Source organism: Sinohyriopsis cumingii, chromosome 4 (genome assembly GCF_028554795.1).
Source record: "Sinohyriopsis cumingii isolate HCF-2022 chromosome 4, ASM2855479v2, whole genome shotgun sequence".
In the NCBI taxonomy this organism is placed as follows: Eukaryota; Metazoa; Mollusca; class Bivalvia; order Unionida; family Unionidae; genus Sinohyriopsis; species Sinohyriopsis cumingii.
In genome coordinates, this window is record NC_142964.1 from 140,145,552 (window position 1) to 140,172,640 (window position 27,089).

Genomic DNA, 27,089 nt, shown 5'->3' on the forward strand with positions numbered 1-27,089 from the left:
TTTGTTAACTCTTTTTCAAGAATGAAATGTTTCCAAAATATTTATTTGCAAAACTAACAAATGCTGCTGCATCTTTTGCCAGAAGTTTATAACAAAATTATTGATACTTTCAAAAGTTGCATAAGCACTATAATGTAAAATCCAGTTTGAGGGGAAATTTAGAGACACTTTGGCATGATAGTACCTTGCATTAGCATTTTGACTCAAGGGTTTGATTTTAATCTTTGATCTAATCATGTGTGTGATGTACTAACTTGTGTGTTTTTTTCTTTTGACTGTTTCCTCTAGAAAGATCAAGAGCTCCGTATGATGGTAAGACTATGAAACAATGATAATTTCATAGTAGTTTCAGTTAGCGCCTTAAATATGACTTATTTTATGTTTTTATTGGGTTTTTAACAAAAATGAGATTCTGGAAACTATTAAGGACATAGTTTAAGAGTTGAATTGACAGAATGCCATTTAAATTGACACACTTGAAAACTCCACTGTAAATACTCTATAAATTGGAATAAAAAGGAAGTTGGTGTTCTTTAAGTTAAGGGACTACTACCAGTTCTACCTGTGTTTAATGTGATGCATCCACTATGACCAGTAGAGATCATTTGTTCCATAATGCATCTGAAGGTCAGAATCTACACTGTTCCCTTGGATCAAAAATGGAACAAACAAGATCTGCTAGCACTTTCTGCAGCAGATCATGGTATATGCAGTTCCCATTTGGGTGTGTCTTATGCACAGGTAAATGTAGGTAAACATAAGTAAAAGGTATATAATGTTACCATTTACAACCAGGGTTTTTAAAGTCTGCTCAATATTTTCTGAATGTTATTGGAGTAAATGTGTTCTACACATTGGTATCATTGCTTGTTTGCTTCACATGATCACAGTTAGTATCCCAACGGAAAGTATGCTTTCGTGTTAATTTACATTCAGACCTGCATAAATCACTCACAATAGATAAGGCAAGTAATTATCCTAGTGGAAAATATGCTTTGATGTTAATTTAGCTTCAAGCCTGCAAAAATCATTCACAACGGATAAGGCAAGTAATTATCCTAATGGAAAGTATGTATTCATGTTAATTTACCTTCACATCTGCACAATACATCCACAGTGGATAAGTCAAGTAATTATCCTAGTGGAAAGTATGCATTCATGTTAATTTACCTTCAGACCTGCACAATGCATCCACAGTGGATAAAGCAAGTAATTACCCTAATGGAAAGTATGAATTCATGTTAATTTACCTTCAGACCTGCATAAAGCATTCACAATGGATAAGGCAATTAATTATTCTAGTGGAAAGCATGCATTTATGTTAATTGACCTTCAGACCTGCATAAAGCATTCACAATGGATAAGGCAAGTAATTATCCTAGTGGAAAGTATGCATTTATATTTAATTTACCTTCAGACCTGCACAATTCATTCACAATGGATAAGGCAAGTAAGTATATGGTGTTCATAAACAACTTGGAATGTGCATGAAAGCAGATTACTTGCATGAACATGATGCATGTCATGTGAAAAATGATAGACACTCTATCCTGAACATGATGCATGTCATGTGAAAAGTCATAGACACTATACTGAACATGATGCATGTCATGTGAAAAGTCATAGACACTATACTGAACATGATGCATGTCATGTGAAAAGTCATAGACACTATACTGAACATGATGCATGTCATGTGAAAAGTCATAGACACTTTACTGAACATGATGCATGTCATGTGAAAAGTCATAGACACTGTACTGAACATGATGCATGTCATGTGAAAAATGATAGACACTATATTGAACATGATGCATGTCATGTGAAAAGTCATAGACACTGTACTGAACATGATGCATGTCATGTGAAAAGTCCTAGACACTATACTGAACAAGATGCATGTCATGTGAAAAATGATAGACACTCTATCCTGAACATGATGCATGTCATGTGAAAAGTCATAGACACTGTACTGAACATGATGCATGTCATGTGAAAAGTCATAGACACTATACTGAACATGATGCATGTCATGTGAAAAGTCATAGACACTGTACTGAACATGATGCATGTCATGTGAAAAATGATAGACACTATATTGAACATGATGCATGTCATGTGAAAAGTCATAGACACTGTACTGAACATGATGCATGTCATGTGAAAAGTCCTAGACACTATACTGAACAAGATGCATGTCATGTGAAAAATGATAGACACTCTATCCTGAACATGATGCATGTCATGTGAAAAGTCATAGACACTGTACTGAACATGATGCATGTCATGTGAAAAGTCATAGACACTATACTGAACATGATGCATGTCATGTGAAAAGTCATAGACACTGTACTGAACATGATGCATGTCATGTGAAAAGTCATAGACACTCTATACTGAACATGATGCATGTCATATGAAAAGTCATATACACTATACTGAACATGATGCATGTCATATGAAAAGTCATATACACTATACTGAACATGATGCATGTCATGTGAAAAGTCATAGACACTATACTGAACATGATGCATGTCATGTGAAAAATGATAGACACTCTATACTGAACATGATGCATGTCATGTGAAAAGTAATAGACACTATACTGAACATGATGCATGTCATGTGAAAAGTCAGACACTATACTGAACATGATGCATGTCATGTGAAAAGTCATATACACTGTACTGAACATGATGCATGTCGTATGAAAATTCATATACACTATACTGAACATGATGCATGTCATGTGAAAAGTCATAGACACTATACTGAACATGATGCATGTCATGTTAAAAGTCCTAGACACTATACTGAACATGATGCATGTCATGAAAAAGTTATAGACACTATGCCAATCATGATGCATGTCATGTGGAAAGTCATAGATACTCTATACTGATCATGATGCATGTCATCTGAAAAGTCAGAGACACTGAGACTATATCATTCATTATGCATGTCATGTGAAAAGTCATAGATGCTGAGACTACCAATCATGATGCATGTCATGTGAAAAGTCACAGAAACTGAGACTGTAACAATCATGATGCATGTCATGTGAAAAGTCAGAGAGACTGAGACTATATCATTCATGATGCATGTCATATGAAAAGTCATAGGCACTGAGACTATACCAATCATGATGCATGTCATGTAAAAAAATTGTAGACAATCTACACTGATCCTGATGCATTTCACATGAAAAGTCGTAGACACTTTGTAACAATCATGGACACATTTCATAATAATTCTCATGACTAGGAAAGATTTTTGGTCATCATATCTTTTTTCTGTTCCATCACCCATGATAACTGAAGCCAAATAGAGAGAAAATTATGCAGTCTTTAACAATGTCATTTCTCTGCATACCAGCAACATATTCCATGATAGTTTTAATTTCATTTTTTCCATACATTATATTTATAATTTTCGTTTAGTTCATAGAACAATGGAGAAACATTAATATCATATATTGTGATACAGTATGGTTAGTTTTCAGTTTCTTTTGCAATTCTTGTCAGTTTCAGGAAGTTATGGTGGTAGGATACTGTAATTACTCACTTGTGGAAAGCTTTTACCCAGGTGTTCTAGAGCAAAGTACATTGACAGATTAGTGTTTTCTAGTGGTGTTATCACATAATCAAAAATAGTTAGACACATAAAACAACCAAGCATTCTGTTATGATTTTCCATAATCAAATAAAAAAGATTATAGTTCGTGGGGTTTTGTGTTTTTTTTTTCTTCATTTATTTACTTTTTGGGATAAAATCATCCAGAAAATGGTAAAAACAAATCAATAATATCTTCCAGTCTGTACAGCTCTCCATCGTTTGTTACAGTTTTAGTGCTAATAGCATCGCAGACAATAAAACATGCTCGTAAACTGTTCAACTTTATACAATACAAAAAAATTAACCATTACTCAATATGTGAAAGTGAGATAGTCAGCAAAATAATTTAGAAAATATCTATGATTAGTATCAATGTTGAACAGTTACTATAAACCAGTCAGTACTCTCTTATTTTCAACATGTTGCCATCAATATTGTCTATGCAGTGTTTGAAGTCACAAGTAGAATGAACACTGTAGACAGGGCCTGATTGGCTAGCACATTATGTGATGGCCGATCTTGGTCTATGCTCACATTTCACATTTTGGTTCCTTGTTATAAGTAAATACAGTACCTGCAGAGACATATTTTGACCATACCTGTACTATTTTCAGATAAACAATTTGATAATCAATACGAGTGAGACGGAGCGCCAGAAGTACTTCCTTGAGAGGTTGCTGTTGAAGGAGACACCTGTGTTATTCGTTGGACCAACAGGGACTGGCAAGAGTGCTATCACCAACAGCTTTCTGCTACAGCTGCCCAAAGACAAATATATTATTAACAATGTGAACTTCTCTGCACAGACATCAGCCAATCAGACACAAGATATTATCTTCTCTAAGCTAGATAGGTTTGATATCTTTAATCAATTCAGAATAATATTTCATGATTTTTTTGTGTAAATTTTTGAATGCTTTTTCTAGATGTTCAAATGTATAAGTAAAAACTGGTGTGTATGGTTATATATATGAATACATTAAGAACTTAATAATGATTTACTTTAAAGTTTATTTAGATTCACAAAAGAAAATCTGTTTATGGTGAGCCTTTTGCATTTGCTGAAATATGTTTTGAAAAATTCAGTGCAAAAGTGTACCCCCCAATGAAATTAATTGGACTAAATACTATCTTAGAATCTCTGATTCAGTTTTACTGCAAGAAAGCTCATAATAAAATTGTTTATTATATATTTAATAATAGTATATTACAATTTATTAGTGTGAGAAAAATTTATATTGCTGGAGTGCAATATAAATGGCATAACTGTTCAAAATCACCCCTGGAACTCATTTCTTTCCCACTTAGGAAAAAAAAATTCTTCCTTTTTTTGTCTGTTTCTTAGTTTCCATCTCCACATTATAAACACTTCATAATTAAAATATGACTGCAAATTACATTTATGAGAGTGTTGAGGAAGTGCCATTGAAAAGGAAAATGTCTAAAAACAATCTCCAAACTACAACAAGCAAATTTAAAATATTAGCTTTATTTTCCACCTGAATCCTCTGATTATGCCAATTGTCATTGAATTTACCATGATCTGTTTCTACTTGGTGTTCAGTGTTGACTGAATTTACCATGATCTGTTTCTACTTGATATTCAGTGTTGACTGAATTTACCATGATCTGTTTCTACTTGATATTCAGTGTTGCCAATTGTCATTGAATTTACCATGATCTGTTTCTACTTGATATTCAGTGTTGACTGAATTTACCATATGTTTCTACTTGATATTCAGTGTGTTGACTGAATTTACCTTGATCTGTTTCTACTTGATATTCAGTGTTGCCAATTGTTAATGAAATTACCATGATCTGTTTCTACTTGATATTCAGTGTTGACTGAATTTACCATGATCTGTTTCTACTTGATATTCAGTGTTGACTGAATTTACCATGATCTGTTTCTACTTGATATTCATTGTTGCCAATTGTCATTGAATTTACAGTGATCTGTCTCTACTTGGTATTCAGTGTTGCCAATTATTATTGACTGAACTTACCATGACCTGTTTTTATTTGGTATTTTGGTGTCCTCTCTTGTCATGGACTGAATTTTCCATGATCTATTTCTATTTGGTATTCGGTGTCCCCTCTTGTCATGGACTGAATTTGCCATGATTTGTTTCTATTTGGTATTCAGTGTCCCCTCTTGTCATGGACTGAATTTACCATGATCTGTTTCTGTTTGGTATTCAGTGTTCCCTCTTGTCATGGACTGAATTTGCCATGATCTGTTCCTATTTGGTATTCGGTGTCCAGTCTTGTCATTGATTGAACTTACCATGATCTGCTTCTATTTGATATACAGTGTTGCCTATTGTCATTGACTGAATTTACAGGTACCTGTTTCTATTTGATATTGTGTTTCCTCCCTTTGTCATGGACTGAATTTACCATGACCTGGTTCTTTTAATGATTCAGTGTCATCATTTGTCTAAGCACCTCATTAACTCTATTATGATAATCAAGAGTTTTGCATTTAGATGTTTGAATATAATAAAGAAACTTGGTTAACTAGAGATTTTATTTCCCCTTGTACTCATACTTGTGTTTGTAAGTATGAGAGGAATCTGGCATGGAATAGTGGTGATTGTAAGCATGGGAGAAATCTGGCAAGAAATAGTGTTGATTGTAAGCTTGAGGGATATCTGGCATGGAATAGTGGTGATTGTAAGCATGGGAGAAATCTGGCATGAAATAGTGTTGATTGTAAGCTTGAGGGATATCTGGCATGGAATAGTGGTGATTGTAAGCTTGAGGGATATCTGACATGGAATAGTGGTGATTGTAAGCATGAGAGAAATCTGGCATGGAATAGCGGTGATTGTAAGCATGAAATAATATTTTCTATGGATTATTGTTGACTGTAAGCATGAGAGAAATTAAGTATGGATTAGTGTTGATTGTAAACTAAACTCAAGTGACTAAACATTGTTTTGAAGCATCTTTTACTGAACTAGACTGGCAGTTTCTATAGGTCACAGAATTAAAGTTTGAATGCAGAAATAAAATAAATAAATATGCAAACCATACCAGGTAAACTAAGATTGGTTAAAATCTTTATTATAAAGATGTTCATCTGTGAAGGCTGTCAGTTCTTATAACTATGTGATGCAAGACACATGTGAACAATGTTCATTATATAAATTAATGCAAGAGAGGTGTTCATAAAATTAAACACTATTTAAGGCATCAGACATTGGAGAAAGGTAAGTTAAAAGCTACAAATTTCAGAACTTTCTGATATCAATATTGAAGTATGGTTTAATTTTCATTATCAGTGTTAAACAAATTGGCATAGACAGAATAGCAAAATTTCATGCATATTAATGTTTTCCAGCTTTACCTAAATATATAATTAAACAGAAATTCTTTGTTTTCAGTAGAGATAAGGAAACATTTTAAGGTCACTACTGGCTTCTCAGAAATTGTTGATATATATCATGATCACCATTGAAGATATAAAAGAATCAATGTACAAGACTTAGTAATTTCATTCAACAATTTGTAATTACTGTCCTGATTGTCATTTATACTTACTGTCCTGATTGTCACTTATAATTACTGTCCTGATTGTCACTTATAATTACTGTCCTGATTGTCACTTATAATTACTGTCCTGATTGTCATTTATAATTACTGTCCTGACTGTCATTTATAATTACTATCCTGATTGTCATTTATAATTGCTGTCTTGATTGTCACTTATAATTACTGTCCTGATTGTCACTTATAATTACTGTCCTGATTGTTATTTATAATTACTGTCCTGATTGTCATTTATAACTACTGTCCTTATTGTCATTTATAATTACTGTCCTGATTGTCATTTATAATTACTGTCCTGATTGTCACTTATAATTACTGTCCTGATTGTCATTTATAATTACTGTCCTGATTGTCACTTATAATTACTGTCCTGATTGTCACTTATAATTACTGTCCTGATTGTTATTTATAATTACTGTCCTGATTGTCATTTATAACTACTGTCCTTATTGTCATTTATAATTACTGTCCTGATTGTCACTTATAATTACTGTCCTGATTGTCACTTATAATTACTGTCCTGATTGTTATTTATAATTACTGTCCTGATTGTTATTTATAATTACTGTCCTGATTGTCATTTATAACTACTGTCCTTATTGTCTTTTATAAATACTGTCCTGATTGTCATTTATAATTACTGTCCTGATTGTCATTTATAACTACTATCCTGATTGTCATTTATAATTACTGTCCTGATTGTCACTTATAATTACTGTCCTGATTGTCACTTATAATTACTGTCCTGATTGTCATTTATAATTACTGTCCTGATTGTCACTTATAATTACTGTCCTGATTGTCATTTATAATTGCTGTCCTGATTGTCATTTATAATTACTGTCCTGATTGGCACTTATAATTACTGCCCTAATTGTCACTTATAATTACTGTCCTGATTGTCATTTATAACTACTGTCCTGATTGTCATTTATAATTGCTGTCCTGATTGTTATTTATAATTACTGTCCTGATTGTCACCACGTGGCCTCTTACAGTGTTGTTCCCATTTCGGACCAATTGGAAGCAGTCTGATTGTATAATAGCTTTTCCAGTGTCCAGAGGTAATTTTTTGGAAAAATTGTTGTTCACATCAGTATTTGCAATGCTAAGTTTTAATGTTTAAAATAAGAATTTAACAAAATAAAAAGTTGAATTCTTGTTATGTGTGTTCTAAGGGATGCAACTCCCAAAGTTAAGGAAATGTACAGAATTATTCTGATGTTATCAAAAACAGCAAACTACATCTGTTGTCTGAATAAACTGGACTTGCCCATGCAAGTATGGCAACATGTTAGTAATGTAAAATTTTTGAAAAAAAGTACAGATTTTAAGTGTTATGAACCCTCCAGTGACAGTCAGGTTAGAAATTTTATATTGATGAATGAAATGACAGTGCATTTTTTTATATTGTTAATATTTTTCATCTTTAAAATAAGTATAGGGTACAGACAATAGGGAGGGTGAGCAATACCATATTTGTATTGATTCTGTATCTGGAGCAAGCTTACCTCGTGTCAGCTTTCTTTTCTGTGCCAATTTGTTTCTTTTCTGACTTGTGGCCATTTCAAAACATTCCATGCCTATGAAAAGCAAACCAGTAGGAGCAGTAAACGTTTTGGAGGACCAGGAACTTTTTGAGAAATTTAGGGAAAGTGGAAACACTGATCAACTACAAGCAGTTTCAACCAGTTTTCTAACAGTCCAATTCACCAAATTAAAATGATGACAGCGTGAGAGTTTAGGCATTTTGAGCAAGTAAATGAATTCCAATTTCAGTTAAAAATGTGACTTATATGAGATGATAGCCTCCACAATGAAAATTCTGGTAAATACTGGTGCAGTCTCTACAAGACATTGAGGTAATTTTCTGCAAGGTATTATGGATCATGACAGATGTCAGGTCATTTGCGCGAATTTCCAATGATAAAAGGGAAGACAAGTTACATTATGACATTTTACCAGTTTTATCCGCAATGACTTGCAGGAAATTATCCACAATGACTTGCAGAAAATTACCCATAGTGACTTGCAGAAAATTACCCACAGAGACTTGTGAAAATGGCTGATTTGTACATGAATTTGTGTGTGCTGTTGCCGTCTACATATAGTACATATCACTGAAATTGAAATTTTTTTGCTTGCTCAGAATAATGGAGCCTGATAGTTAGAAATTGGTCAAATATGTTTCTTTAGAAAACTGGAAGGTACCGTATACCTACTTGACTGTGTAGAAATAGAATTTAGATGTGTTCCCTACATGGATAAATATTTCAAGCATCCACTTAACATTTAACTCACACATACTAATGATTGCGTGTCACAGGAGGAAGAAGGGGATCTATGGACCACCAGTAGGAAAGAAGACAATTGTGTTTGTAGATGACCTCAATATGCCGGCCAAGGAGAAATATGGAGCCCAGCCTCCTATTGAAGTACTCAGACAGTGGATTGATCAAGGATACTGGTTTGACAGGTAAACCAGAGAGAAACCTTTAGAGAACCAATCTGATATGCTGGGCTGACCTTTGCCCTAATGATCTAAAACAGTCAGATTAATGGGTATGTCTGAATGACCTTTCATTAGCAAATAAATTTCTGTCAAGCTCCTTCAGTGAAGCTATTTCATCCAGTTTGTGGAAAACATAAAAAGTATCAAAAGTAAAGTCGACAGACAAACCAAATGGTGTATGAAATGTGGATTTTTATTGATTGGAAAATCTTTTTAAAATCACTTGGTAGTGCTGGGGTTATTCAGACATGTCCTTTACACCATTGTTTCATTATGTTACATTGTAAATCAACATAGCGTAAGGATTTTATTTTAATCAAATTAAACTATGATTCCAGATTTGCACTGAATTTAATGAGACATTCTGGATAGGTACCCAACTTTAGCCTATGCTATTTTGAGTAATACACTGTTTTGCCGTAAGCTTATTCATTTTGATGTATGTTTTATTTTTCCTTAAGTTACCATCTTCAGTGTGTTTATCTTTTCATTAGTTTTGAATATGTAAATAATGTGTCTTTTTAGAATGAATATTTCATGATTAAAAGAATGGGATAAAAAATAAAACTTTATATTACCGTATTTATTCCAGTGATAAGGCCATATGATGATAAATTTTATCCACCAGTTTTAAAATATTTTCTTAAAATACCTTAGTCTCATAATAAGCCCTCTCTCCCTTTTTTGGCAAATTTGATTAAACTGGCCCCCTGTTCTTATCATGGAGGAAATCATGTTGGTATTTCCATTTTGAAAGTCTATAAAAAATAATGGCAGTGTTTGATCTTTTCATTTTTTTAAACAAATATATGAATGCATTTTTATCCCTGAAAACAGAAAGGATACCAGCATCCTAGAGCTAGAAGATATCATGATGGTGTGTGCAATGGGTCCTCCAGGAGGTGGGAGGAATGATGTCACGCCGCGCTTCCTGCGGCATTTTAATATTATCAGCATTGAATCGTTTGATGAAGAGACTATGAAGAATATTTTTTCTCCAATGGTGGACTGGCACTTCACGATATTTGAGGCTGCTCAGAGGAAATACTCTAGGGTGAGCTTTGTGCTGTATTTTCTAGCGTACACACACACACACAGAGGACACATACAGACAGCAAAGACACTGATTTTCAGCTTCATATTGGTTTGTCTTGCCAGTTCTTTTCAGCAGCATTGAGTCAGTTATTTCTTTTCAAAGTTCTAAACAAAAGATCTAAGATTTTGAAATTTAAATTATTTATGTCTTTCTAAGGAGGTTTGAAAAACAGCAATCAGCATAGACTTTGAACACATTTGTTCCAAAGCAAGAATCCTGTGAAAATAAATCCTTACGTTAATGCTTTCTGGAGGAGAGGGGAAAGCATATGCTAAATTTGGTGTGCAAGAGATCAGTCAAGGAATTATTACTAAAGGTCAATTTGGAGATGACTGAATAAATATAATAATTAGATGACCGGAATGGTTATATGCCTCTAATAATTAGACAGATGACCGGAATGGTTATATGCCTCTAATAATTAGACAGATGACCAGAATGGTTATATGCCTCTAATAATTAGACAGATGACCAGAATGGTTATATGCCTCTAATAATTAGATAGATGACTGGAATGGTTTCAGAAGTTGAGAACCTTTGTTACGATTTGCCAGTTTTTAGGAATGTCCATGTCCAGTGTTCTGTTTGAAATGGATTGGTTTATGGTGTATTTTTGGATGATAAAGAAGTAAAGTAATTTTAATGTTTAAGTAATGAAAGTATTTTGAAAGCTGATTTTAAAAGGTGAAACAGTGTTTGAAATGATAGGATACCTTTATGGGTATTATATGTGGAACGATTAATACATCGTCAATAGAGAAGGCCATGTATTGAACACCAATTAATATATTGTCAATTTAAAGACAATGTAGTAAACAAAAAATTAATATAATATCAGTGAAAGGACAATGTAGTGAACAAAAATTAATATATTGTCAGTGAGAGGACCATGTTGTGAACAACAAATAATATATTGTCAGTGAGAAGACCATGTAGTGAACAAAAATTAATATTGTCAGTAGAGAAGACCATGTAGTGAACAAAAATTAATATATTGTCAGTGAGAAGACCAGTGAGAAGACCATGTAGTGAACAAAAATTAATATATTGTCAGTGAGAAGACCAGTGAGAAGACCATGTAGTGAACAAAAATTAATATATTGTCAGTGAGAAGACCAGTGAGAAGACCATGTAGTGAACAAAAATTAATATTGTCAGTAGAGAAGACCAGTGAGAAGACCATGTAGTGAACAAAAATTAATATTGTCAGTAGAGAAGACCATGTAGTAAACAAATATTAATATATTGTCAGTGAGAAGACCATATAGTGAACAAAAATTAATACATTGTCAGTTAGATGACCATGTAGTGAACAAAAATTAATATATTGTCAGTGAGAATTTAGTGAACAAAATCTAATATATTGTTAGTGAGAAGACCATGTAGTGAACACAAACTAATATATTTGTCAGTTAGATGACCATGTAGTGAACAAAAATTAACATTGTCAGTAGAGAAGACCATGTAGTGAACAAAAATTAACATTGTCAGTAGAGAAGACCATGTAGTGAACAAAAATTAACATATTGTCAGTGAGAAGACCATGTAGTGAACAAAAATTAACATTGTCAGTAGAGAAGACCATGTAGTGAACAAAAATTAACATATTGTCAGTGAGAAGACCATGTAGTGAACAAAAATTAACATTGTCAGTAGAGAAGACCATGTAGTGAACAAAAATTAATACATTGTCAGTTAGATGACCATGTAGTGAACAAAAATTAATATATTGTCAGTGAGAATTTAGTGAACAAAATCTAATATATTGTTAGTGAGAAGACCATGTAGTGAACACAAACTAATATATTTGTCAGTTAGATGACCATGTAGTGAACAAAAATTAACATTGTCAGTAGAAAAGACCATGTAGTGAACAAAAATTAATATTTTGTCAGTGAGAAGACCATGTAGTGAACAAAAATTAATACATTGTCAGTTAGATGACCATGTAGTGAACAAAAATTAACATTGTCAGTAGAGAAGACCATGTAGTGAACAAAAATTAATACATTGTCAGTTAGATGACCATGTAGTGAACAAAAATTAACATTGTCAGTAGAGAAGACCATGTAGTGAACAAAAATTAATATATTGTCAGTGAGAAGACCATGTAGTGAACAAAAATTAATATTGTCAGTTAGATTACCATGTAGTAAACAAAAATTAATATTGTCAGTGAGAAGACCATGTAGTGAACAAAAATTAATATTGTCAGTTAGATGACCATGTAGTGAACAAAAATTAACATTGTCAGTGAGAAGACCATGTAGTGAACAAAAATTAATATATTGTCAGTGAGAATTTAGTGAACAAAATCTAATATATTGTTAGTGAGAAGACCATGTAGTGAACAAAAACTAATATATTTGTCAGTTAGATGACCATGTAGTGAAAAAAAATTAACATTGTCAGTAGAGAAGACCATGTAGTGAACAAAAATTAACATATTGTTAGTGAGAAGACCATGTAGTGAACAAAAATTAACATTGTCAGTAGAGAAGACCATGTAGTGAACAAAAATTAACATATTGTCAGTGAGAAGACCATGTAGTGAACAAAAATTAACATTGTCAGTAGAGAAGACCATGTAGTGAACAAAAATTAACATTGTCAGTTAGATGACCATGTAGTGAACAAAGATTAATATATTGTCAGTGAGAATTTAGTGAACAAAATCTAATATTTTGTTAGTGAGAAGACCATGTAGTGGACACAAACTAATATATTTGTCAGTTAGATGACCATGTAGTGAACAAAAATTAACATTGTCAGTAGAGAAGACCATGTAGTGAACAAAAATTAACATTGTCAGTGAGAAGACCATGTAGTGAACCAAAAATTAATATATTGTCAGTACAGAAAGCCATGTGGTTATAAAACTATTTTGATGTAAATAGAATTGTGTTGAAGATTGAAGGTTAAGAAAAGTGACAAATCTTCACAAGGTGCAAGACCATCTTCATCTTTCTGGTATTTATTTTGGACTTGTGACTGAGTTCTGCACTAAGATTGTACAGTAATTTGTTAAATTGTGGACAGGTTTTGGTCAGAGCACTCTTTTGTAGGCTTTGGAGAAGGAAGGGTTTGATATATTACTTAATTCCTTAGATGTTTTTAAAAATGGTCATAAAAGCCATATTATTGCTGTTGAAAATGACTGATTGACCAAACTTATTTATCAGAATTATTGTTTACAATCAGCTGAATACTGTTTCCTGGGAACTTACTGATTGGGTAAATAAAATATCAGCTGTTCTCATTTTAATAATCTGTTTTCATCACATTTTTCAGATTATTGTTAGTGCTACATTGGAAATCTACCAGAAAGCTGTCGCCAGTTTCCTACCCACACCTTCAAGATCACACTACATTTTCAACCTTAGAGACTTTGCTAGGGTGGTTCAGGTATTATCCTGTTTGTGTTTCATACTCTAGATTAAATAGTAACTGTATTAACCCAAATAGTGAAGAAGGATATTGTGATGTCCTATATTTTTGTATCACACTTATCACTTAATGGGATAGTGTTTTCATTGTTAATGTTTTGTTTGTTCATACATTGAATGAATGTTTTTGTACAGTTAATATGCCATCTGTTTCTTAGACTCCATTTAATGGTATGTGGATACATTTCAAGAAAGTGACTCAGCAGAACAAAGCTATGCCCACATGACACTGTTGTGTTTTTTTTGGTTGATTGCTTGTTCCACCATCAATATCCTCGACATAGTTTCAACAGCACTTTAGAAATTTTGGAGGCGGTTGTTCCACAGACAGAGTGACTCAACCATGCCATAAAATTAAGGCATTGTGACCTAATTGTAATGTAAGCATTATTGACTTTTGTATTTTCATCTGTCCAATCATTACACTCTATCTTGGACCTTATTTCCATTAGGCTCATCTAAAAAGGTTTGTGAAGGCACCTAATTAAGAATAACCCAACCATATCAAAGTAGGTCATTTTGACCTATATTTAAGGCTTATGTGACTTTTGCATTTTCTCTCTATTGAACATCTTAGACCTTCTTTCACAATTTGATATTTGGATGCATCTCAAAGAAATTAACTCGGCCATACCAAAAGTAAATCACATTAATGAGTTAACCCAAGTTTCTGGCATGAGTGACTTGTATTTTCTATCCGTTCATTTCATGCTCAACGTCTTCTACTCTTTTTCACCTGCATTTATGAAAATTGGTATGTGGATTCATCTAATGGAAATTAACTTGACAGTGCCCATTTACAATGTAATTTGCAAATTTGAAAGACTACATTTGCTTTTGTTCTTTGTTTTACACTCTCAGTATCTTGAAACCCATTTTAACTTTTATTCATGAAAATGGGTATGTAATTGCATCATAATCCTTTGCTTTTTAGTGTCTCTTGCTGTCAATATACATGTGCCTAAGCCATGCAGTTGAGTGTGCTATAAATTGAACACCTGTTACATAGATGACAGTGCACATAGGCCTGTCTGTAATATTTATAGCAGTATGTATATGTTAAGTTCAACATAATTATTAACCATTTTACCTTTTTGTACACATCTGTTATTTATATATAGGTTTAAGAGTACAGTCTGATCATTATAGCTGGATAATTATTTTTCACAGAAGAATTTTGATATACTTTAAACTCTTGAGAAAATGTTTATACCGTCAATTGAGCAAATTGTGGACCAACTATTTCTGTCCTTTCTCAGCATCAAAAATCTACCAGTTAATTGCCTATGTCTACATGACTGAATCATTAAAATTTGATAAATTATAAAAAATTACCATTGCTTACATTGACATCAGAGCTTATATCTGACTTGGTGAAGCCTTCGTAGTTGTAATTATTTTCATCCAAACTCATGAAAGTGCTCATCAAAATATGTGCTCTCCATTTCGGAGAGTTAGGTTACTTTTAAATAGCAGATTACAACTATATTTTAAGCAGCAAACATGTGATGTGACATAATGGTCATTTACCTCAATGCCTATAGTTTCCAATAGAGGGTTTTCCCTAGTCCGAATTTCCTCTGATCCTTGCCACTCAATTTTTTATATTTGGACATTTTTGTTGGGGTGTAGGGTCAAAGTCCATTGCCTATCAAAGAGTTGGAATTTGCCTACACCATTTGGTGTCGGCATATGGTAGCTGCTTACTAGCGGATTAAAGATATAATGAATGCTATATTCACTATTTATGAGAAAATAAATCACATTCCTGTCAGTTTCATGCAGGTATATTTCAATGAAAGGTTGTTATAGTTTGCTAGGCCGGCTAATAACTGGCTACCCTATTCTGACACCAAATGGTGTCTGCAAATTCCAACTTTTCGATAGGCAATGGACTCTGACCCTACACCCCAACATAAATGTCCAAAACTCAAAAAAGGGGTGGTAAGGGTCAGAAGAAACTCGGACTATGTTTTCCCCAAAGGTCTTACTAGGAAAACCAGCTCAAAATGGCAGATGGTGCACATGTTGTTGTTGTTGTTGTTGTAGGGTTTAACACTATTTTTCAGCACATGATAAGCTATACATGGTGGCCAGTATTAATGGTGGAGGAAGAAACTGGGAAAACCCCAGAAAGAAACAGTGACCCACAAGAAGCTACTGGCAAGCTTTCTCACATATCCACATTGGCTGAAACAGAGACTCGAACCCACACAGACAGAGGTGAGATGACAGTGATCCGCAATGGTGAGTGCTTTAGACCACTCAGTCACTCGGGGCCCTGGTACACAGACATCCAGACATGATTGAATGCAAATTTGATGGAGGCATTCATTAAGCTTGTCCATGAGAATGGGGTAGAAGAGTCCAAAAGTGCTTACATGAAGTAATGGTTTAAGAAGAATATAAATCATACCAGTCAAAATATACAGGTAACCAGTCATCCTGTACCGATCACTAATCAGTATTCAGTGGTCATCATACAATTTCCTCTTGGTATGGGGATAGGTTTTGGACTTATTTCTTCCTTTTGCCAACTCCACCATCTTATTCTATATAGGAATGTGAGTCTGCCCACAGGGTTCAAACTAGAGAAGTGGATTAGATCAGTATCCCCTTTTTCCTATTATGCCTATGAATCCTTATGGGATGCGTGACCTTTCACTTTGAGGGAATGGGTCCTTCATTTCTCCATGAGCTACTGGACCCCTTTTCCAGAGTAGAGCTGATGCTATATCTTGTAGACCACCATCAGCCCTTGTCAGCTGTCATCAGCCAGAAAGGCTGGAGGCATGTCATCATTTATACCATCCAGGAGAGACCAACAGTCTCATTTTCCCACCTTTAGTATGCACAGCACCCTACTCACTAAAATTTGTTACATGCAGTGGCACCAAGTTCTTCTATGTCTCTTCTGCTTCCAATAGCCCAGCCATCTATACCATCCAGGAGAGACCAGCGGTCTCATCTTACCACTGGAACTTTTAGTACACACAGCACTCTACTCACTATGAAGAATTACATACAGTGGCTTCATGTATTGTCACCTCTGCTTCCAATGGCCCCAGCCCTTCCCTGTACTGAATATACTAAATGATGGTCATGCTCTAAGTTCTAGACTAACTGATACATTAACCCAGGTCCCTACCTCAGAGGAGAGATCTTTTGTTGCAATACAAGGTGTTCCTTCTACACAACAGCCCTCACATTCTCCATCTTAGAGCAATATGTCTGCTAGAACAACTTTTGGGGTTGGGTTGCTAGTTGTATCATTCAGTCAAGAAGAATTTCTGCATCCAGGGTCTATGATGGCAGGTGGAGAATCATGTATGATTGGTACAGTATTAAATGCATTTATCCAAGCTGTACCTCTATGAGTTCTGTTGCTGATTTCCTTTTGTTTCATTTCAAGAACAAAGAATGCTCAGTATCAACTATCAAGAGCTACAGAGCTGTCATTTTGAACTCATTTAAATTCTCTCCAGGCCCAGCATTTGGTTCAGATTGGCACCATGCCATCCTTTTTAAGTATTTCGAGTAGCAGAAACCGGTCTCTTGTTCTCTTACACCAAGATGGAATCTGTCTTGTGTTTTGTTGTTTTGAACTAAAATACCATATGAACCATAGAGTGAGACTTCCTTCCAGGACCATAGAGTGAGGCTTCCTTCCAGGACCCCTACATACTTGACAGTGTTTTTGCTTGCCTTGTTCACAACGAGAAGATGGAGCAAGCTTCAAGCTTTATCTATCAACACTGGCTGTCTCCAGTTTAATGGCAATTCCAAATCCATGTGTCTTCTTCTAGATAAAAATAAATTACCTTCAGTTCCACTGCATTTAGAGATGTCCAGTCTCAGTGGAATCTGTGCTGGGGATGATCATGGTAGGCTTTGATGCCCTGTTAGGGTACTACATTTCTGTCTGAAAGGAAAAGGAAAACTTGACCTAAGCTCCTATTGAGTGCTTCATTGATATTTTGACTCCAATATTTCTACCATCAAAAGAGCTTACCAGCCATCACTGCCTCAAACCACTCTGATGGCCTAGTGGTTAGAGTGTCCACTTCAGATGCGGGAGGTCGTGGGTTCGATCCCCAGCCGAGTCATACCAAAGACTTAAAAAAATGGTACTAACAGCTGCCTCGCTTGGCGCTCAGCATTAAGAGTTTAGTGTTAGGACTGGTTGGCCTGGTGTCAGGATAATGCGACTGGGTGGGACATCATGCTACATGTCTGTGGTATGATGCCCCAGTGCTAGACATCTCTATAAACTGCCATTCTGCAGAGATCATCACAATATGACTGAACAAATGTTGAAGCTATCTTAAAAATCCAAATCATACACACATCACTGCCTCAGGGTCTTATTTAAATCATATTTCCCTGGAGGATTCATGAAGGTAGTATTTTGGTGATCACATGGTACTTTCTCCTTCGTCTGCCTCCACAGTTTAGTACAACAGAGTGTAGGCCTGTTTTTCTTTGAGACCAACATGTGGCCCAGAGATCCCACAAATGGGAAGTACTTTCCATTTTTCTGGTTTTGATTAGTTTTACCAACCCACCTGACTGACAAATTCAGTTCTGCAATAGCAGTGGGTTATGTATTACTGCTTTTATGGGGTAAAACTAATTTTACTTACCCATCATTATTGCTGAATGCCCTCCTCCCACCTAGCTATGATGTCCTTGCTTAATCAATGTGAGATGCATGAGTAAACCATGTCCTATTAACAATCTTCCACTCCGTGGAAGGATGTAGTCACATCAGATGGACAAGGTTTCTCATCACAAAAAGACACACAATAGCAACGGTTAAGTATTTGATAATTAAAATTTATTTTCCTCATGCCTATTTCCACCCATTCCACTATATTTTTAAGGCTGAAATTGGTTGTTTCAACTATTTCTTCATTATAAACTTACCAGCATGTTAAAGTTAGTATTATAAACTTATCAGCATGTTAAAGTTAGCATTATAAACTTACCAGCATGTTAAAGTTAGCATTACAAACTTATCAGCATGTTAAAGTTAGCATTATAAACCTACCAGCATGTTAAAGTTAGCATTATAAACTTACCAGCATGTTAAAGTTAGCATTATAAACTTACCAGCATGTTAAAGTTAGCATTATAAACTTACCAGCATGTTAAAGTTAGCATTATAAACTTATCAGCATGTTAAAGTTAGCACTATAAACTTATCAGCATGTTAAAGTTAGCATTATAAACTTATCGGCATGTTAAAGTTAGCATTATAAACTTACTAGCATGTTAAAGTTAGCATTATGAACTTATCAGCATGTTAAAGTTAGCATTATAAACCTACCAGCATGTTAAAGTTAGCATTATAAACTTATCAGCATGTTAAAGTTAGCATTATAAACTTACCAGCATGTTAAAGTTAGTATTATAAATTTACCAGCATGTTAAAGTTAAATTAGCATTGTAAACTTACCAGCATGTTAAAGTTAGCATTATAAACTTATCAGCATGTTAAAGTTAGCATTATGAACTTACCAGCATGTTAAAGTTAGCATTATAAACTTACCAGCATGTTAAAGTTAGCATTATAAACTTACCAGCTTGTTAAAATTAGCATTATAAACTTACCAGCATGTTAACATTAGCATTATAAACTTACCAGCATGTTAAAGTTAGCATTATAAACTTATCAGCATGTTAAAATTAAATTAGCATTATCAACTTACCAGCATGTTAAAGTTAGCATTATAAACTTACCAGCATGTTAAAGTTAGCATTATAAACTTACCAGAATGTTAAAATTAGCATGTGTTTGCTTCGCAAGAACACTCTCAACCAAACCAAAATGATGTCACTAATCTGACATTTGTGTCTGAGTAACTTATGTTATTTCAGTTAACTATCCATTACATCCTCAACCTCTTGGGCACTATTTTACCTACACCAATATAAACAATGATATGTTTATGTATCTCAAGGAGTGTACAATACTAAAAGTAGGTCACTTTTGACCCAATTTTCAGAAATCAGGGACTTTTATATTTTAAGTTACTTGTTAGTTAGATCCTCTTTATCTTTGATCTTATTTCACCAACACACATGAAACTGGTATGTGGGTGTATCTTAATGAGGTTAAGTCAACCTTTCCATAACTAGGTCACTGTAACCTAATTGTTACACTTTGATGACTTTTGTAGTTTCCTCCATATCAGTCTGTATATTGTCAACTGTTCCATGAATTCTTCTGTTGGCAGATGTATTCATGTTTAAAAGTTAAAAAGATGCTTATCAAATTTCAAAGTCTATATCAAGTTTAAAAGTATTAAAAATGTGCCTTTGAATGGATGAAAATTTCCTGTAATGGTATACAAATCTAAAATGGTCACCTGTATATAAATTAAAATATACTGAAAGATTTCATTTATATACCTCAGTTGGTTTTTGCCCATTTGTGGCTACATGGTTTTCATTAAGAAAAAGTACACAGTAATGTTTAGAAGTATTGAAAATTTAAAAATGTATGTAATGTCATGAAAATATAATAATTATTTCAAATTTGGATGCAAATATGCAAGCCTAATTTAATTTATATCATTTGAGTGGAATTAGCATGGTCTTTCTTAACAAACATTTATGGATTGACAGATGAAAAGGACCTAATCAAGATGTCTATGTTGCAGGCAGTGAGTGTATTTTTAAAATATGTCCATCTGTCACATTTTGTTATGGCAATCATGATTGACAGATGAGAGGACCTAAATAAGATGTCCATGCTGCAAGCAGTGAGGATATTATCCATTTGTCACACCATGGTATGTCAGTTATGTTGAAAGATGAGAGGACCTAAAAAAAATGTCCATGCTGCATGCATGAGGGTATTTTAAAAATATGCCATCTGTCACATCATGTCATGACAGTCAATATTTTCATTTTCAGTCTCTGATTTTAAAAAGAATACATGGATTGAAACCAAATTTGATCTATATATATATATATATATATATATATATATATATATATATATATATATATATATATATATATATATATATATATATATATATGGCTTGACATTAAAAAAATCTTGGTCAAATAGAGTTATTGCCCCTGTTTGACTTAAAATTCTGCTTTTAAGCAGCATCATATAGGCATCTAAAGAGACCTAGACAGCACCATGATTTACAACAAGCTTCATAAGTTGGCACTTCTTCTTCATTCCCCAGTGATATCATGTGCAAGTGTTACTTGAATGGATACCAATCCATAGTTTACATTATTCTTTTGATTTTTGAGCTTTTTCTGCCACAAAGACCACATCTCATCCTGATCTTTTCTTTAAGGAATACTTCATGTAATTTAAGAGAATTCTTTTAATAATTAATGTTAAATTTGGTGTGGAATTCATTACACATATTTTTGCAGGGTGTACTACTTCTGAAGCCGGATGTACTGCCAGAGGGAATTGAGGGATCTCAGAAGATTGTGCGCCTATGGGTCCATGAAGTTTACAGAGTTTTCTATGACCGACTAGTGGATGACAATGACAGAGAAACATTTTTCCAAATGGTCAAGGTAAGCACACATAAAGATACTGCACACAGTTTTCTTGTCAAGAGAATAGCTAATGCAAAAATTTGAAAAATGATTTTTACAAATCATATATGTGCTCTGATATTTTAAATGAAATTATGTTAAGTGTTATTATCTGTCATCTGTGTAATATGGAGACAAAGAGGTTATTATCTTCCATCTGTGTAATATGGGGACTTGGGTGTTACTATCTCTTATTTGTGTAATATGGGGACATAGGTGTTACTATCTCTCAATCTGTGTTATATGGGGACTTGGGTGTTACTATCCCTTATTTGTGTAATATAGGGACATAGGTGTTACTATCTCTCATCTGTGTTATATGGGGACTTGGGTTTTACTATCTCTTATTTGTGTAATATGGGGACATAGGTGTTACTATCTCTCATCTGTGTTATATGGGGACATAGGTGTTACTATCTCTCATCTGTGTTATATGGGGACATAGGTGTTACTATCTCTCATCTGTGTTATATGGGGACATAGGTGTTACTATCTCTCAATCTGTGTTATATGGGGAAATGGGGGTTATTGCCTCAACTTCCCCATCTGTTTATTATGGGAACATAGGGGTTATTATCTCCTATATGTTTAAAAATATTTTCCAGGTTGCTCTTGAAACTCACTTTAAGGAGAAGATGAACAATCTGTTCATGCATCTAGCAAAAGAAGAGCAGAATGTGACAGATGACAACCTTCGCAGCTTAATGTTTGGAGATTGCTTGAGCAAGGGGAAGGATGAAAAGCTGTATGACGAGATTCAGAATCTAGATGAACTTAAACAGGTAGAGAAAACAGCAGTTAGCACCTTTATCAGTTTAAACTTGATGCCTAATTTTGAATAATGTCAATTTTAAAATTTAAATTAGATTCAAATTCATCTGAAGTTAAGAAGAATCAAAATTTGCCAAGATATTATCTTATGTATATCACAAAATACAGTATGTATAATTTGTATATTGTGCATATAACCAATCAGTAATCTGTAAAATACAATATTTCCAATAAATCACATATTGTTATTCTTTCAAAGTTTGTGATAAGAGTTTTTAAAACATCATGATATTTTCAATACAGTATTTTCTTTAGACAAGAATGATTACCCTGAGAATAGAGCTTATTTCAATGACTGTGAACATTTCAACACTTTCAGCTTTATATTAATTTCAGCACATTGAATCCTGCTTAGAAGAATACAATCAGATGAGCAAAGCACCAATGTCTCTGGTCATGTTCAGGTTTGCAATTGAACACATTTCTCGCATAAGCAGAGTCCTTAAACAACCAAATGGTCATTCCCTTCTTGTGGGTGAGTATACTTTGTATATGTCAAAGATTGGCTTAGCACAATAACATGCTTGTTTGGGTGCACAGAATGCCACCACACTATGTAACATATCTTATAATAGCATGACAAGTTAGTTAACTGAAGAAGATGATCCATCATATCTTCCAAATGCTTCATAGTGGGAGTTTGGTATGGAAGTAGGTGCAGAACTCTGTGCCTCCATATTCACAGCTTTGATTGAGTGCTTATTTAATGAAAAGTACTGAAATCACCTGATTCTGTATTTAATATTGATTTTAAGTTGAGAACCATGCATTAAGATATACATGCATGATATTTATAGTATATATACATGTATTCACCATCTGATCTCATTGCATCTCTAACAATGAATCCACAATAATTTCATCAACAGATGCACAAATATACCATTGGGTGAACTGGAAGGTTCTGGAATACCAGAACCCACCTGGTGCAACCTGCAGATACCTTGCTCTTGCACACTGTCCTTCATTCTTTTTTGGTCTTGGACATTGTTGTTGCTTTAAATTTAGGTCAAAGAGAAAAATTGCCTTTGCTTCATGTGTTAACATTTCAATTTGAGCTTTTTTTTATATGGATTGTTTTCATTGCATAAAATTACCCTTCATCTTGCAGTTTTTGGGGGGTCAAATTGAGCACTCTCAAGAGAGAGTTATTTGCAGTGTTTGGGTTACATTTTGTATAACCTTCCATATTGGTTCTTACCCGACTGAATTGTTAATGTAAATATTATCTGAGGATTATATTCTAACATGGGTAGTTATTCCTACCCTTACTGAATTCGGTCTGTGGACTCCTGTTGATTCTGCTTATTGATTTACTACAGTAATGAATCATTGTAATCCATATTCCTTTAATTGTGACTTGTACCACTTTTTATCTTGTAATGCAACTTCGTCACACACCAGTGTTTCCCTTTATGTTCAGTCTCTGTCTCTTTTGGTCTATGGGTCTTTTACCTGACCTATAGAAATCAGAGTTTAATTCATCTTAGGATTTCATCTATGTGGGAATGACTTTCGTCATGAACAGTGTTTTAGTCCTTTTCCCTCTAGAGTAGACAAGATCCTGTCCAAGTTGGAGGGACTGAGAGCCAAGACCATGTTGTCTGCTCATCTTTTTCTTTCCCTGCTGGGGACCTTAAACTCCACAGCATACTTGGTTCCCTTAAGCAGATTGCCTCCTCTCCAGTTTCTCCATTTGTTGAACTGGAAACTGTACATGGACCCTGTGAATGCTCAGATTTCTCAAGGACTGGATTTCTACCATCATCTTATTTGGTGGAAAGATCAGGGACCAGGTTCTGCCTTGAGTTCCCATGCACACCCATAAACCCCATTCCTATCTTTTCAAAGATGTATCAGATTTTGGATGGGGGCACTCATTTGGAGCTGGAAGGACTGATTCTTCAGGATTTGTGGTCCCTTGAATAAACAAGACATCAACAATTTGAAAATTAGCAAAGAGGTCACTGCATCATGGTATCCACTGACAACACATCAGTGGTAGCGTACCAAAGGAAACAAGGAGGCACACATGTACCTTCTCTCTATGTGAAAGTTTAGAAACTCCTTCACTGGGCAGTCTAGCGATGGATTACCCTCTGCGTTTGTCACACTCCTGGTAAAAAGAATGTTTCAGCAGATAGTCTGTCAAGGAAGAGGAAGATAGTCTTCATGGAATGGTTACTACACCAATCCATAGGGGATTTCTTATTCCAAATTTTGGGTACACTGTTGGTGGACTTGTTTGCTACAATGCTGACCAACAGTCTCCCCTTTATGTTTTCCCAGTCACTTACCATAGGGCCCTGGCAGATGATGCTTTCAGCCTGAAGTAGGATCATGTGTTCACTTACACATTCCCACTCTTAGGATGATCCCATAGGTACTCAAACACTCCACTGTTTGGCTTATTTGTATAGCCCCATAGTGGCAGCAGTGCTTGTGGTTCAACAATCTTCTCAACCTGCTGTTGGACATAGTACACAATTAATTTTACTATATGTTCTCTACATTTGTTTCTCAGTACTGACCTTTCCACTGTGTGACAATCAATGCAAATCATATGTTAATCTAAAATACCTTCAAAGATGACTTCACGGTGAAGTTCTTGTCAAAGGTTGACCTGCTCTTTTTTTAGATTATTGACTGTCAACATAACAGCATGTAACCAGAACACGAATTTCACTTCCGGATCATCACCAAGGCCTTATTACTCACTGTGCACTGTCGCCAAAATACATACAGACAACAACACCCTGAGCTCATATTATCAAGAATAAACAGTTACCTTTAAATCCCTACCAAAAATGCATAAATAAAACTCTTCTATCACCACCAAAATGAGAGAGGAAAAAATGTTCTAAAAATAGACTAGAACTACATTCGTGGGTACTGAACTGGAAGTATTAATTGTGATGTAATTCCTGTTGGACCATCTGAGGACATTACTCCTGAGGAGGAACTTCTTGTCACAGCTTAGGTGCTCTCCCCTGCATAACAGCCCACTGAATTCTCCACCTTCATCTCAAATAATCTTTCCACCAGGGCATGTTTTTAATCAAATTTGCCAAGTGCATTGTTCAGTCCAGGAGACAAGCTGTGTCTAACATCTGTGATGCCAAGTGAAAAATTTTTTGTGATTGATGCAGAAATATCCATCCCTCTATCAATAAATTTTCTGATTTTCTTCTCTTTCTTTCTGAAGAGTAGCAGTGCTGGGTTTCTGTTATCAAGGATTATAGAGCAGCCCTATCCAACAATCTTGAATGTTTTAAAGGCTTGGCCATTGGGAGGGACTCTTACTTAGCAGATGTGATCAGGTATTGTGAGCTGCAAAGACTGATGTCACGCTCATTAATGCATAGTACTCTTTTAAAGTATCATAGGATGAGTACTGTCCCTCTTGTGTCTTGTAGTCTCCAACTAAAAGCACCTATGAACATTGGGGTGAAGCTTCCTTCAAGGACCATACACTCCAGACTGTTGTCTTGTTCTCATTAGCATCCACAAGATGAAGGAGCATGTCCTATCCATGGGGCAAGGCTATATTAGGTTCAATGGAAAATTTTATTAGTTGGTTTCTCTCCTTTGCCAACTAAATTTTTTTATTGCAAAAACAGCCTCCATCCAATGAGATCACCAGTTTTCAGTTGAATGTCATCTGGGGATGATCAAAATAGACTTATATATCTGGTCGGTGCTTTAGGCTTTTATATTGCATCCTCTATAGGGAGAAGGAAGAGAGTAGGAAGCATCATTTTCTCCCCATGAAAGGTTCAACTGATATTTCATCTTCCACCATTTTGAGATGGATTGCATTAACTATTAAGAGAGCTTATCAGTCCTTTATCAAGAGAGAAAGCCCACAAAGTTGTAGCATCATGTCCCACCTAGACACATTATCCTGACACCAGGCCGACCAGTCCTAACACTAACCTCTTAATGATGAGCACCTAGTGAGGCAGCTGTTAGTACCATTTTTATAAGTCTTTGGTATGACTCTGCTGGGGTTTGAACCCGCAACCTCCCACATCCAAGGCAGATGCTCTAACCACAAGGCAACCATCTAGAAAAGAGTCAACTATGTGTTACATCATTTATCCAAACCCACCCCAAAATAAACCTCATTTTTAGTAATTTCATCATGGATTATTTTTAGTAATTTCATCATGGATTATTTTTAGTAATTTCATCATGGATCATTATGTGTCTAAATTCAATACAATAAAGCAAAAATAATATAAAGAAAGATAAAATAACATTTATGGTTCTGTATACATGACATGGTTATTAAGTGATGTGTGTGTAAATTTCAAATAGCTAGGCCTTTTCTCAGCTGGACTCCATTCAAATCAGGATACTGTATATAATCCTCTTGGCTACAGCATGAATAATTTGTAACAAATAAATGACAGAGATTTTTATGTTGGGAATGGATAATATGATTCACTAA

General features: G+C 34.6%; 1 protein-coding gene across 1 annotated transcript in view; it reads left to right on the plus strand.

Moving 5' to 3' along the window:
- Positions 1-27,089, plus strand: part of LOC149802203 (dynein axonemal heavy chain 3-like) — a 281,860-nt gene that overhangs the window by 134,793 nt on the left and 119,978 nt on the right. Inside the window, exons 34-40 of the mRNA XM_089956614.1 lie at positions 4,233-4,471; positions 9,500-9,649; positions 10,523-10,739; positions 14,073-14,186; positions 21,635-21,784; positions 22,411-22,587; positions 22,973-23,111. Of these exons, the coding sequence (XP_089812740.1) occupies positions 4,233-4,471; positions 9,500-9,649; positions 10,523-10,739; positions 14,073-14,186; positions 21,635-21,784; positions 22,411-22,587; positions 22,973-23,111 (1,186 nt within the window). The remainder of the gene's footprint in view (positions 1-4,232; positions 4,472-9,499; positions 9,650-10,522; positions 10,740-14,072; positions 14,187-21,634; positions 21,785-22,410; positions 22,588-22,972; positions 23,112-27,089) is intronic.